At 44.5% G+C, this 14651-nt stretch overlaps 1 protein-coding gene across 2 annotated transcripts in view; it reads left to right on the top strand.

The window, feature by feature from the left end:
* LPGAT1 (lysophosphatidylglycerol acyltransferase 1) overlaps positions 1–5023 on the top strand; it is a 127679-nt gene extending 122656 nt beyond the window's left edge. For both annotated transcript variants that reach the window (XM_039531613.1, XM_039531612.1), the window contains one exon: positions 618–5023. In XM_039531613.1, coding sequence (XP_039387547.1) covers positions 618–769 — 152 coding nt within the window. In that variant the 3' untranslated portion in view covers positions 770–5023. The remainder of the gene's footprint in view (positions 1–617) is intronic.
* The last annotated feature ends 9628 nt before the right edge of the window (positions 5024–14651 follow it).

Below are 14651 nucleotides of genomic sequence, written 5' to 3'. Positions count from 1 at the left end.
GTCCCTACTACTCAGAGCCAGCATTGGGAGTAACCAGAGGAAAGACTAGCCCGCCACTTGCTGGCCTGAATGCAGGCTCCATAGCAGCCTCTAGTGGCCATAGGCATGTTTGCAACTCTCGCTTGCAGCACAAGCCCAACTCAGTGAATGAGATTCTGGCAGAGATGTGGGCAGACACAGGATTGCCAAATGCAGGATTGTCACGTGAGATGACACTTGGCGGCCACACTGGCTGGAGAATGTTCACACTGAGTGAAACTAAAGCAAAGACTTAAATTCAAAGACTTAAAGAGATGTGTTTTGAGATAATGATCATTTTGGGAGGGAAAGCATTTTGACAAATAACAGCTAGAAAAATCCATGTTGGGCCACCTAATTGTCCTTGTTTTTTACCAGTATGGAAGGAACACTGATTTAACTTTTCCTCCTCTGTAGAGAGACACATTGTACTGTAGGAAATTATATTCTGAAAAATTACCACCCTAAGGCAGACAGCCAAATGGATTCCTTGTAACCACCATCCTTGTCAGAACAGTCAGTGCTACTAAAGAATACTGCACTCTGAAACTATAGCTCTTATTGCAGAAGGATTAACAATGCTATTTCTTGTCTTCTAGGAGCATTTCCTCCTCTTCAGGGTCAAGCAAAGGCTATTTCCCGAGAGATGACCCTCAGCAACTTGTGGCTAATTGTCATACAGTCCCTTGCATTTTTGTCAGGCATTATGTGGTACTGCATCCTTCAGTATTTTTATCATTGCCTATTTTAGAAGTTGAAAGGGACCTGAGGACACATTTGAGAAGCCAGGCTCTTGCAAATCTGCATCATGTTTATATGTGCAAATGTGAATATACAAGAGTAAAGGAAAATGCTGGATGGATTTTTACCCCTCTTAGGGGAGATTTTAAACTCCACTGAAAGTGAGGATCAGTAATATCGTGACCTGATGTATTTTAAGAACTGTCCGTATTTTTAAAAGGTGTATACCCCCCACACTCTGAAGCAAATTCAGCATTTGGACAAGAGGTACAATTGTACAACCACCATAGAAGAAAGTCTGCAACACGCAAGTTCTAATGCCACAAGTATTTCTCAGCATTGTAGTTAAAGCTCAGAAAATTGAGCAACTTTGTTTCTCCAGTAGTTTGTACTACAAGTTGTGTGGTTAGAGATCCTTCATTTGCAAAAACTCAAGTTTTACTGCTGGGATCAGTTAAACATATTCTGCAGAGCTGGTTATGGTATCTTAACTGCTCCTTGATCAGCCATCGTTGTATTAGACACACCATTCCTAAGGACAACACCCGTGTGAGAGCCAGTGTCATCAATGTTTTTTGGGGGAGAAAACAGTGCTCAGAAAGGTGTTTCAGTATCATAATGTGTTTAAAAATGATGTGCACCTGATAAATCAGCCCATTACCATTGAACGTCTGCCATGTTCCAGTGTATTCCTTCTTGTGAGGGAACTTCAAAAAGTCACATCACTTGATTAGTTCCCTTTTGTGTTTAAAATGTGTTCCATACATTGATGATTGTCTTTTTGCAAAATGCACTTTTAAAGATGAAAATACAGTGAAGGAAAGGTATATAGCTTAGGGGAAAATGGAAGCTTTATCTATAGCAACTTGGAATCTTAAGAGGCATTAACTCTCCTGCTGCCCTTTTGTGTTGGATACCAAACTTTAGCCAATGTGACGGTTTTATAGCTTACAGAGACCTTTTTTCCCATTTGTTGCAACAGCACTAAATACATTTGTGGCAGGGTTTAAGCAAATTATTGCCAAATCATCAACATTTTGTTTAGGAAGAATATTAGGAAGCTGGTATCTTTTAAAAAAGTGGGTATAAGTGCTGGCCTTAAGCTATAGGAAAATGTTCAACCTACTTGTTTTAAAAAATAAATAAAAATAGTAACTATACAGAGGACAGTATTAACCTGCCACCACGCTGAAAAAGTCAGTCTCACTAAAAGAAGAATTAAAAGGCAGCCTGGCACACAACAGATTTTCCGATGTCTGGCTTACAAATCATTTGATGGGAAGTCAGTGCTGTGGGTTCTCACTTCTGGCAGGTTTAGTTGGCATCATGTTCATGTGATTACAGAGATAAAAAGAACTATTCCTAGAATACCATTACTCTTTATGAGTATAGACCATGTAGTCAGAACTTAGAGTTACTATGGTGTATTATCTTTCATGGCTTGTAACTTCACTGAGAGCAAAGTAAGCCAACAGTAGTTGTCTATGTTGAGTTAGTGGTATAGATTCCCTGTTTTTCCTTAAGCTCATGAGAACCAGTTTTTGATTAGTGTACAGAATAAAAAGATAAAACATAGCTTCATATTTTTCCTTTTGCTTGGGGGGGAAACAAACCAAAAAAGGGAAAGATGTGAATTTTCCCTGATTTAGTGGGGAAAAAGTGGCCTAGTTAAATACACCAAAAATACAATGACTTCATCATAAGGTAACTCAGTATGGCTGATAACAAAATGATGCATTATAGAAGATCAACTGAAATACCTCATTGACTATTATGATACCACTACAGGTGAAATGCAGAAGACAGTGTTAATGTTTAGCTTAGTGTTCAATGTAAGCTGCCGTTTTCAAACTCAACTTCCTGATAACTAACACTCACATGCCCCCTACACACTGAGCTGAATTGCAGCATAAGAATGAAATCAAACAAAATACTGCAAAGGCCAGTTTGGAACATGAGAATTTTCCTTTACGCTTTAATCCATTCTTGTTAAACTATAGCTGAAGTAAGCAATGTATTTCAGCTGCCAGATTTCAGGAGGGTGTACGGGAAGTTCAGTGCCAGCCATCATAAATGTGGCCGTAGATAGCAGGCCAGGTCTGAACAAGAGTGTACTGGAAACGATCTGCAGAGTTCAAGTGGCAGACTGTTTTTATTGGTCTTACTAACATATGATTTGGTTGGAACTACGTTGTTGTTGTTACCCACATTCCAACAAGTTATTTTGTTTTGACTTGGGAATGAAGGGGTTGATATAAAAAGGGAAGATTGTGTCTAAGTAAGTTGCACAACAGTAGCATGCATCAGACTACTGTTCGTTATAAACTTGATACTGCATGCAAAGAATATATTGCTTTTCTAATGCAGTATGGTGTTTCCAGTGGCCTAGGGTGACACACTAAATACTCACGTGCTGCCTAATGAAATAGTAGGAGTGAGCAATAGTGTGCTGAGATGGGCATATGATTTACCCAGTCCGTTTGGTTATTATTCAACCTGTTCCCTTTTTTTATATTGCAAAATATTTTTGTTTTAAGGCACTGATTGTAGTTTCAATGGAGAGATTAAGTCACATTAGATTGGTTCTCTCCTATCTGCACTGGAAGATGTGAAGAGAGTGTGTCGTGTCTTAGTATGGTTGAATTAGGTGACATTGGAAAGACACTGCTGTTAGGAATTCCGAGTAGAAGTACCATCCCATCATGGACTTAGATGCTAGTTTATGAAGGAGAATAAAACAGGAGTGATAAAAGGATTTTTTTATTAAGGGAAAAAACATATAAAATATAGGTAATATATAGGAAATATGGTAATTAAGTACCCTGCTGGTCTAGACTGTTTGGAGATTAGCAGGCTGTCTTGTAAAATATGCAACTCCGTTGAGTTCAGTTACCTGTACCTGGTTAGTGATCATAGCTGTAGTGGACACTTTGCTGCAAGCCACCCAGGGGTTTTCTGTTCAGAACAGTTTTCTCTGGAGGGAAAAATGCATCTAGTAGAAAAATAATTTAATGACAAAAGTGACTTGCCAAGTTGCAGTATAATAATACAACTTTGAATTGATAGTTTAAGGAGCAGTGTTGTGGCGGAATATATGAAACAATGCAGGGTGAAAATATCTGCAGGAAATTTAATTATACAGATTGTGAACTGTTTAATTCTCCCCTCATCTTCTATAGTAGAGAAATTAAGAGAATTTTAAAAAAATTGCAAATGTTGGTTCCATGTTTTAGATCATACATCTTTTAAAATGGTTTAATAACCACTTTGTGAACAAACAATATAGCCTTAGTAGTTCAGAGTAGCTGCTTTTTGGATCCCATAAATGATTAACATTGCACCATTCACAAATTATGGAACCACTGTTGTTTTTTTCCCTTTTGTGACAATCCTTTCCTTACAGGTCCTCTTGTAACTTACAAACCATTCTACCAACTATTTCAGTCATGATTTCTCTTGAAAGAGGGTTTTTTAAGTTGCTTTAGACATATTTAAAAGCCAGGCTTTTATTTGCGTTTCTCAGTTGAAAAAAATGTATCCTTCTAGAAGTCATCAGAAATAAGGTGCAACTTACTGCATCTAAAATATAACTACTGTTGTGGTGGTATTCATTAGTCACCTGTTTCACAAAAAGATGGAGCTAACTGTCTTTTTCTTTTTCTTTTTTTTTTCCCCTCTCCCCTCATTGCCACAAGTGCTGTGAATCTTTACATCTGTTTGTAGAAAACAATAAAAATACCGAATACTGTGTGTGGCAGGTATTAAACTGGTCCACTTTACCTTGGCATAAAATTTATCTTGGGACCAAAGCTACTTAAATCTGGGATTTCCAAATTGCAAAACTATTTGGGAGTTGAGGTTTGGGGTTTGTTGTTTTGGTAGTTGGCCTGAACTACTTTGTGCCGATCTAACAGAATCAAATGGAATAAAGTAACTGTACAAATGAAGGTACTGTACTGTTTGGAAATAATGCAGCCATATGAAAGAAAATGTTGTATTTTGCAAAATTGCATGTGTTAATTTTTACATTTAATTGTTTTTAAAACAGTTGGAAGAGCAAAATTAAAAAAAGAAACTATCTGTACTTGAGTTGCAAAGTCTGCATACATTATGAACATTTCTGAACTGTTTTGTTTTTTGTTGTGTACAACTGTAGGCTACATGGCTGTGATACAGAGGAAAATCTTTAAAAGTAAGGAGTCTATGCATTTTACAGTTAAACTTTTTATTTTACCATTGGGTAATAAAACAATTATACATTGAACAGCTGTTGTGTTACAGTGAGTTGATTTCCTCTAAACTTATTACAAAAGGGTGTTTATTTTGTACAATGAAATTTAATTTTCTTGATGCCATATTGTTAACGTTAGTCTCTCTGAATTTTCCCTCTCCCTGTTGTGTATCTGCGTTTTGTTGTGTATGGTCAGAATGAATGCAAAAACTTGTAGTTAGTTACTAAAAGTGATTTTGCAAAGGGCTGGTCACACTCAGTTTTATTTTACTTATTTCTTCCTTGGATATTTTTATCCAATCTTTTCAACAACCAAGACATTTTTCAGTAATTTAGATAAGGTACCAAAAGAGATTTTTCTTTACAGAGACTAACAGGTGTCACTTTTTGTTTAAGTGTGACAAAATAAAGTTGCTTTTTCAAGATTCCATGTGCTTTTAATTCTTCTTCATTGATATATTTTTGTCTGAAGTGGGAGGGTAAGTTTTTATATTAAATGTCCACTGTGTTTACCATGGAAACATCAAGTAGCAAAATTGTGTTTCTGGTCACAGTGCAGCTTGGGTTTTAGTTAGTGCATATAAGTTATTACTGTATTTCAGTATTAATTTAAAATTACAGATAGCTGCTGTTTCTGGAAACTTGTCTTTCTGTGTCAGAAGCTAATTTTTTGAACTAACAAAAGAAGAAGGTGGGGAGAGGAGGAGCAATTTCTGCAAGTCCTTTCTCTGGCAAAACTTTCTTTCCATTCATTGGAAGCTTTGCTGGAGTAAGGACTGCAGAATTTGGGCCAAAGCTTCTAGAGCCCGGCCATGCATTTTTCTACATCTAAAATCCTCCTTGAAGTTGATGGAAGTTCAGAGCATGTAAAGAATACAGAATCTGGGCCCTACATAAGCCATGGGCTGCCTTCAAGCTAGAAAGATGGGAATTCCATTTTTTCCTAGTAAGTGTTGCCATCTTGTATGGTTTCGATGTGTGAAGCGCTCTAATTTTAAACAGCTTCAGCTATGCAAAGCAGTATACACAGCACCATACATTCCATGGCCCTGGACTATATCTCTTAACAGTAGCACTTACATAGGCCTAGTCTACACTGGCAGGGATCAATCTAAGTTAAGCAACTTCAGCTACATGAATAATGTAGCTGAAGTCAACATACCTAGTTTGACTTACCATGGTGTCTTCACCGCTGTAGCGGGGTGGTTACCTGCTCCTGCCTTTTGGGGCTTTAAAACAGCCCCAGGAAGGGGCGTTAGGCTGGGCTGATTGGGGAAGTGGCTGCAACTGGGGCCATGCCCCAAACTGAGCCACAGGGCCTTATAAGAAGGCCAGGGAAGCCAGAAGTCAGATGGTCTCTCTCTGCATTCAGAGGGAGAAGGGCCTGGCTGCAGGGAGCTAGACCGGGTACCTGAGTGGAGCAGGGCTGGGGAGAGGCAGAGGAATTGGGGAGCTCCGGCCTGGAAAGCCCTAGGCTGCGGCCTAGCAGAGGGCTAACAGGTACTGGGGGTTGCAGAGGCAGCCCAGGGGTAGGCCAAAGCAGCAGGTCCAAACCCTCCTTGCCAGTGATGAATAGGCTGATGCTGCAGTCTGCCCCAGGATGTGGGGCTAGACAATGACTGGCAGTAGCCATACACTGAGCCAAGGTGGGGATAGAGGGTGGGGGTTCCCTGGGGAGGGGAGACCCTGAGAGAAAGGGGTTACCGCCGGGGGGCAGCACCCCATGTAAAAGGGCACCGGGGTCCAGGGAGGGACCCGGGGCCAGAGAACAGGCGGATCACTGGCCTGCAGAGGGCGCTCCGTGTTGGAAACCAAGCTAATTCCCCGGAGTCACCAGCAGGAAGCGCCGCAGGGGTGAGTCCGGCCCGTCTACACCACGGTGAGTCGACTGCTGCCGTTCCCCCATCAACTCTGCCTGCGCCTCTTGCGGCGGTGGAGTGCAGGAGTCAACGGGAGAGCACTTGGGGATCGATTTATCGCATCTAGACTAGGTAACAGAAAAATAGAACTCTTTGGAGTACACTGAGGCATCTTGCACAATCTGTAGAACAGTGCAATGTTTGTAGTTACGTCTACCTCTTTATTTCCCTTCTGGGTTTTGTTTGTGTTGTGTTTTTCTGTAATCAGTGAAAAGTGTATAGAAAAAAGGAGGTGAGGGGAAATGTGAAAGCTGAATTTAAAGCACTACTAGATCCAGTGCTGACCAGCCCTGTTCTCATGTGTTGAAAAAAACCATTGTTTTTAATTCCTGCTTAATATGAAAATGTTTGGGTTTTTTAAAAAAAATTCCTGCTGGAAAAAAAATGTATTTTTAAAAGGAAAAAAATCCCTCTTTGGCTATGAGAATGTCAGCTGTATAAGCAGGTGTGACCATATCATAACATACTGATCAGATATAAATCAATAAATTTTTACCTCTCAGGACTCTGATAATCTTGTACTTTGCTTTTCTGGTAATCTATTAATTTGTCTGGTGGATTCCTGGCTCAGCAAACACCAAGAATTTCAGCTGAGGCAGCAAACAACAAAGGTGACGTGTGTGCGCGCGCACACACACACACGCAACTTACAAAGGAATATCTTTGGCAAAACATTATGTACAACTGTGTGAAACTGACTCAAAAGCAGTCCTTTTTGAGGCTGGTTCAGTGGTAATACTAGGATGCAAGAAAGACGGGATTCAATTTGCAGTCTCAAGTTTGTTTTTCTCTCATTCCCTGGTTCTTTTCATCCCCTACCCCAAGCTGATAAGGGCTCAGAATGCTGTAAATATAGTGCATTTAACCCATATAAAGGAGAGACGAAGTCAGTGCCCAGCAATGCATTTCTCAACTGCTACCTCTCCATCTCATTGAGTGTAGGTTTCTTTTTAAGGGAGTCATGGCTTCATGTCCATCTTTATAAGCATGGTGTCCACAATGTTGGGACCATGAGTTGGAGGTAAAACATAACTGTAAGAGCCTGACAAACTCTGAGAGCCTGTAACGGGGTCTACTCCAGAGCCTCCTCATGCCCAATATGGGAATTAGCTCTGGTAGCCAGTGTGCCTTGCTCTGGTGGTGCTCTGCCCATCATCTCTTCTGTTCCTGGAACCATGTCCCTCCAAGGACTGCGACATCCTTTTCATGACACAGCTCTCCGGCTTTGTTGCACTCTGTGCTCCCCCAGTTTCGGGGGAATGTTCTGCAGTCCGACGGTTCAGCCACTTCCCTCAGTGGTGAGGTGGGAGAGAGACCCGGGCCTGCACAGGGACCCTGTAGATGGCCACCACTTGCTGCTTCCCCTCCGACTCCTTAGTAGATCTCTCTGGGCCAATTCCCTGCGGCCCCAGCACCCTCTTTGCCCTTTCCTCAGGGCCTCAGCATTTAGCTCCCTGGGTCTCTGCCTGCAGCACTGTTCAGTCCATGGTGCTTGCTGCCTTCAGCCTGCAAGGCAGCTGGTGGTCCTCCCTCCTCGAGCCCTTTTTTTATATGGGCCACCCCGGCCCTGATTGGCTGCTGCTCACAGCCCCTCTCTGGATGCCTCCTGAGCAGCCTCCCAATGGCTCTATTAACCCCTTAAAGCCCAGTGTGGGGCAGGCGCCCCATCACAGAGCCCAATTGTAGGGAAAATGTGTGACCCTGAAAAGGTCAGCATGGCTTCAACCATTGCATGGTCAAAGGAGAGAACATGCTACTCACTGTTTCTGGGAAGGGGCCCTGTTACTAATATCCCTGTGTAGATGCACCCCTTTAGGGGACTTCAGCCCTAGCCATGCATAAATTGACAACTGGATCCATTTTGGTTCTTCATGCCTTTCTGTTTTATCTCTATTTTCATACATAGCTACCTAGCTGATGTGATTGTTCTGCCCATGAGAGTGGGGCTGTGATGTTCCATGGAACCTCAAAGATAACTGGTTCGAATATCTTAAGAGGTGGCTAGAAAATGCTTATTTACTAACATTCTTAAACATTTTTCATAACTGATTTTTTGAAACATTCCTTGGAAATACCTGTCAGTTTGAATATTGGAGAGGACAAGGTGGGTGAGGTAATATCTTTAGTGGACCAATTTTTGTTGGCGAGAGAGACAAGCTTTTGAGCTTACACAGAGCTCTTCAGGACTGGGATGGGAAATGTACTCAGGATGTCACATCTTAATACAAGTGGAACAGATTGTTTTGCATAAGTAAACAACACATTTCAAGGGACCATTCAAGGTGAAGTGCCTTGTTAACACCTTGTGTGGGGAAGGAAGGGGGAGAAGGCAGCTGTGGCGGGTGGGGGGTTGTTAGTGGGTTATAGATTGTTATAAGCCATAAATCCAATCCATGATTTTTAGTGTCTAGCAAAGCTACGAATTTCAGCTCCCAGGCTTGTCTTTTGAAGGTGTTGTACAGTTTTCCTTTTAGGATGAGGACTGAGAGGTCAGATATGGAGTGATCGCTTTGTGAAAAGTGTTCACCCACAGGTGATGTGGTGTTTGTCTTTTATCATTTTCCTCTGTGAATTAATTCAGTAATATAGTGATTGTTTCATTTCACCCACATAGTTATTGGAGCATTTAGTGCACTGGATGAAGTACACCACATGCTGTGATAGGCATGTGTAGGACCCATGCATATTATTGAATATTCAACATTTTTAAATTGGCAGGAACAGCCATCTTTCACCCAAGAGTATTGAAAGAATTGGCAGAGGTGCTCACTGAACCATTAACGTTGATTTTTTTTATAAGTTTTGGAATATTAGGGAAATGTGAAAGGACTGGAAAAAAGTTAATATTGTGCCAGTATTTAAAAAGAGTAAATGGGACGACTCAGATAACTATACACCAGTTAGCCTAAGCAATCAGTAAATAATTAAAAGATGGTAGCATAATTAAGGCCAACCAACATAGTGTTATGTGGAAAAAAAAGGTCTTGTCAAACCAACTTGATACTGTGTTTTGATGGGATTACAAATTTGGCTGACAAAGGTAACTATGTTGATGATGATAATATGCCTAGGCTTCTGTATGCATTTGCCTTATTCCTATATGGTCTGATTTTTTTTTAAAAAGCACTATACAAAAATCAGTGTAGCACATATGAAATGGATTAAAAAACTAGTTAACTGATAAATCTTAACTAATTTTAAACAAAGAATCATCATCTTGTGGGGTACCTCCATGGATCTGTTCTAAGCCCGGCGCTATTCCATATCATTGGCAATTATCTGGAAGAAAATATAAAATCACTGTTGGTAAAATTTGCAGATGACGCACACAATTGGTACAGGGTAAATGATGGGGACAGGTCAGTTATCTAGACCAACCTGGATCACTTGTTAAGATGGACTCATTTGCACAACCTAATTCAGCCAAATGCAAGCTCCTCCATCTAGGAACACAGAATTAAGGTCATGGTTAAAAAATGGGGGACTCCATTTACAAGCAGTTACTCTGAAAAGGACTTAAGGGTCATGGTAGGTAATGTGTTGAACATGAGCTCCCAGGGCAGTGCAGTAGCTAAGTGAGAACCTGATCCTTGAATACATACAAGGGTATAAGAAATAGGGGTACTGTCTCCAGTTGTGTGATCCTTGCTTCAGAAAGGATGTTGACAAATTGGAAAGGGATCAGTAAAAAGACCCACAAGAATAATTCCAGATCGCCAAAACCTGCCTTACAGTGAGAGTGAAATCTCAATCGATTTAGTTTCTCCAAGAGAAGGTGGAGAGGTGACATGACCACAGGCTACATGGAGAAGAGATTGCTGATAATAGACTGCTCTGTAATCTAGCGGGCAATGGCATAACTAGATTCAATGGTCGGCAGCTGAACCTAGACAAATTGAGTAGAAATAATGCACACTTTTAACAATGAGGGCAATTAACCCTTTGGCTACCATTTCATTGTTACTTCCCAGCAGTAAGTTCAGTCAACTGACATTATTTTCTGTTCCATGCACATGTGCTCCTTTTGTGTTGAGGGGGTGACAGATATACAAAGGAGGAGCCCAAATGGCATCATCCTTCCCCCAGATTCTGCAAATGCTGCTTTTTGAGAGTAAGGGCTGCAGAGTGACTGCTCTACATACCATCATCTCCTCCAAATTTGCTGACAGTGCTGTGGCTAGTCAACAAGCACTCAGTGGTAAGAGCCCAAATTATAGCAGACCTGCCCCTCTGCATGCGATTGGGGGGTTATGCCGCTGGCTCTTGTGTGAGAAGGACCCTCCCCTCTGGATGGGGTGATAGCTCACCTGCAGCCACCCTGGCCAGTTTAGAACCTCTCTTCCTCCGCTGATGCACCTTCACTGGGGACAGCACGGCTTGGATATCCAGACCATCTCATAACCCTACTCTGAGGCTGGTTAAAGCACTTGAGCCTTGAATATGCTAAGTCTGCACTGCTGCCACCACTGGTGAAGCTACAATGATAGTAAATCATGGATCTTAAATTTTGCCAGGTTAGGCCTGACCCTCCAGAGCTCAGAGCTGAACCTCATGGAGCTTCCTAAGGGAACGTTTTCAATGCAGTCCAAGGTGTGATTGCAGCATGGATAGACACATCCGTGCTAGCTTTATCTGCCCTAGCATGGCTAAAGTAGCAGTGTAAACATGGCAGCACAGACTTCAGTGTGGACTGTACAATCAGTCTGGGGACCTTGGGGACAAACATGCATTGATAGCCCACCCTGAATCCCATAGTGCTGCAGCTACACTGTTATTTTTAGCGATGTTAGTGCATGTAAAGCTAGCTTGGGTCTCATGCTGCAGTCACACCTCAGACTGTAGTGCAGACATACTTAGGGGTAAGTCAACACTGCAGTTGGGCGCAAGCTTCCCAGCCCAGGCAGACACACTTGTTGCATTAGCACACTAAAAACAGCCGTGTGGACATTGTGTCTTGGGTGGCAGCTCAGGCTGTCAAGCCCACCTGGCCACCCCGCCCCCCAACACCAGGTCTAAAGTGGGATGCCTAGCCCAAGTCCCCCTCGACCTCCAGCATCCACACTGCTATTTTTATCACGCTAGCTCAAGCTCTGCTAGCACTATTCCAGGGGTCTCAAACTCAAATGACCCCGAGGGCCGCATGAGGACTAGTGCATTGGCCCGAGGGCCACATCACTGATACGCCCCCTTGCTGCCCCTGGCCCCACCCCCAATCCACCCCCTCCATGAGGCCCCGCCCCTGCCCAGGGTCTTCGGCGGCGGGGGGCCCCTTCCGTTCCGGGACCCGCCGCCAAAGTGCCCCGAAGGCCTGCGGGGGGGGGGTCTTTGGGGCACTTAGGCGGCGGGTCCCGGAACGGAAGGGGCCCCCCGCCGCCGAAGACCGGGCTGCGCTTCGGCGGCGGCGGGTCCCTCTTTTCCCCACCCCGGCCGGTCCCGCTTCCCACCCCGGCCCCGGCGGGTCTCGCTTCCCTTCCCCCCCCCCGGCCCGGCCCCGGCGGGTCCCGCTTCCCTTCCCCCGGCCCCGGCGGGTCCCGCTTCCCTTCCCCCGGCCCGGCCTGGCCCCGGCGGGTCTCGCTTCCCCACGGCCCGGCCCGGCCCCGGCGGGTCCCGCTTCCACCCAGGCCCGGCCCGGCGCTCCACTTCCCCACCTTACCTGCGCGTCTCGGCGAGGCCTGAGCTTCATCCCACTCAGAGCCGCGTGGTGAGGGGCGGAGCTGTGAGCTCCACGCCGAGCGCAGCGCTCAGCCCAGAGCTCCCAGCCCCGCCCCCTCCCCACGCGGCTCGGATCGGGGCGGGGCTCAGGCGCTCGGACGGAGACTCGGCGCTCTATGCGCCGAGGCTCCAGGAGAGGGGCGTAGGCGGGAGCCTCTGCTTTTCTCTTGGGGGCCCCTGCGGAGCCCGGGCCTGGGGCAAATTGCCCCCTTTGCTCCCCCCCCTCTGGGCGGCCCTGGGGAGCTCCGCGGGCCGCAGGGAAGAGCGGGCCGCATGTTTGAGACCCCTGCACTATTCTGTCTACCCAGGCGATGACTGTTGTTATTGCTGGTGGATGCTGCTCTCCACCCCTTATCTCCCATGAGCGGCAGGCAGAGCCTCCAGGGGAAGAGGTTGAGTGGGGACAGGTCCTCGGGGCAGAGCGCAGGCAGAGCAGGAGGCGGGGCCATGGTTTGGGCACGCAGGGCCCACAAAAGATTAATCCAGCCCTGTGGGTGCTGAGCACCTCCTATTTTTTTTTTTTTTTGTCAGTGGGTGCTTGAGCCCCAGAGCACCTATGGAATCGGCGCCTGTGCTCCCAGCTGCAGTGTAGACATACCATAAATGGCACATCCCTTCCCAGGAGGAAGCAGACAGCCTGGGCCACTGCTGGTGATAAAGAAAAAACTAATTAGCAGCTGAGTGGGAGAGCAAATGAGGCACAGCTGGAGACTGTCACAACTGTTTAAAGGAAAGTTCTAATAGTTACTTGACAAAACATGCAGTAAATGATTTACCATATTCATAGCAAAACTGTTAGATTAAGAAGCAGCATTTTCTAATAGAACTTGACCCAGCTTCTCTTACTGATTCAAATGTGGAGCACAGCTTTCTTGTCACAAACTCCTGTGTTTCGATGGGAGTTTCCTGTCTCTAGCTATTCTTGTTATATTAATTTAAAAGGCATTGGTATGGTCTCACCATTATTGTAAAGGAAGAGATTGTAAAAACGTAAATTGCAGTTTTCATTTTTCACTAGCGTGTTTTTCAGACTGCCAACCAAAACACTGCTTAGGCAGGGGTGTTCCTAGGTTACAAACGGTTGTTACGGTATCTGGAGCCAAGACAGAAAAGCCCTCCAGTAAGTGTGATTATGGTGAAAAAGGGACCTACCTAAAATGTAATTTAACACGGAGTCCTCACGTCTTTGAGTCAAATCTGCTTGCTTCTGTGACAAAAACAAGTTATTTAATTTTGCTAGCACTGCCAATTCGATACAATTGTGGGATTGACACCACAATTCTGTTTTGCCTTGTGCATTGCAGACAGCAGTCAGCTAAGTCCTGATGGCGGAGTCAGCTTCAGAGGCAGACAGAGATCACCTTGGTTTTCTGACACCAACTGCAGTTGGAAGAATCTCTTTGGTTTGTACACTGAGAATAGTTAATATGAAAGTCCTTCAACAGGGTGTACTGGCCCTGTAAGCTAGAGGGGCCAGAAGACACTGTTCCAGAGAGTTGGACTGAACAAAGGCCCAGGAAATGGCCTGGTAGCAGAAGAGAGGAAGCTGCCCTACAGAATTAGGAGCTGGATAGGGGAAAACCAGGACAGTTCTTTTAAGAGCCCAGGATTAGGAACCCTGTGGTGGATCAGGGCTCCCCTCTCTTCCAGACAATTGGCAGGAGCTCTCTGGAGGAAAGCAGTGGATAGACTGCCTTCTCCCTCAGCCCAAGAGAGACCCTGAAAGTGAAGGAAGCGAGGTCTAGAGAGCTGAGCTCCAGTCAGAAAGGTCTGGGACTGGAGGCTTCGGGTGGAGCGCACTGACAGAGGAAGAGCTCCGGGTGTGGCAGAACTGGAGCGAAGTATGAACTGTTGGAGTAGAATTATGGACTTTATGTTGTGGACCCACTGAGGATTTTTTGGATTGTTTAGTGATTTAAGGCCTCTGAGGTTTGTATGAACTTATTTGATATTAAGCCACTGGTAGTGGTGCTGTGAGCTACAACCAAGACACTGGAGTGCTAAGGAGCCCACACAAGGAGTCAAACGGC

The sequence above is a fragment of the Mauremys reevesii genome, linkage group 3 (assembly GCF_016161935.1).
Source record: "Mauremys reevesii isolate NIE-2019 linkage group 3, ASM1616193v1, whole genome shotgun sequence".
Lineage (NCBI taxonomy): Eukaryota > Metazoa > Chordata > Testudines > Geoemydidae > Mauremys > Mauremys reevesii.
The sequence above is the reverse complement of the archived record's forward strand: the minus strand, read 5'-3'. Positions and strand labels throughout refer to the sequence as shown.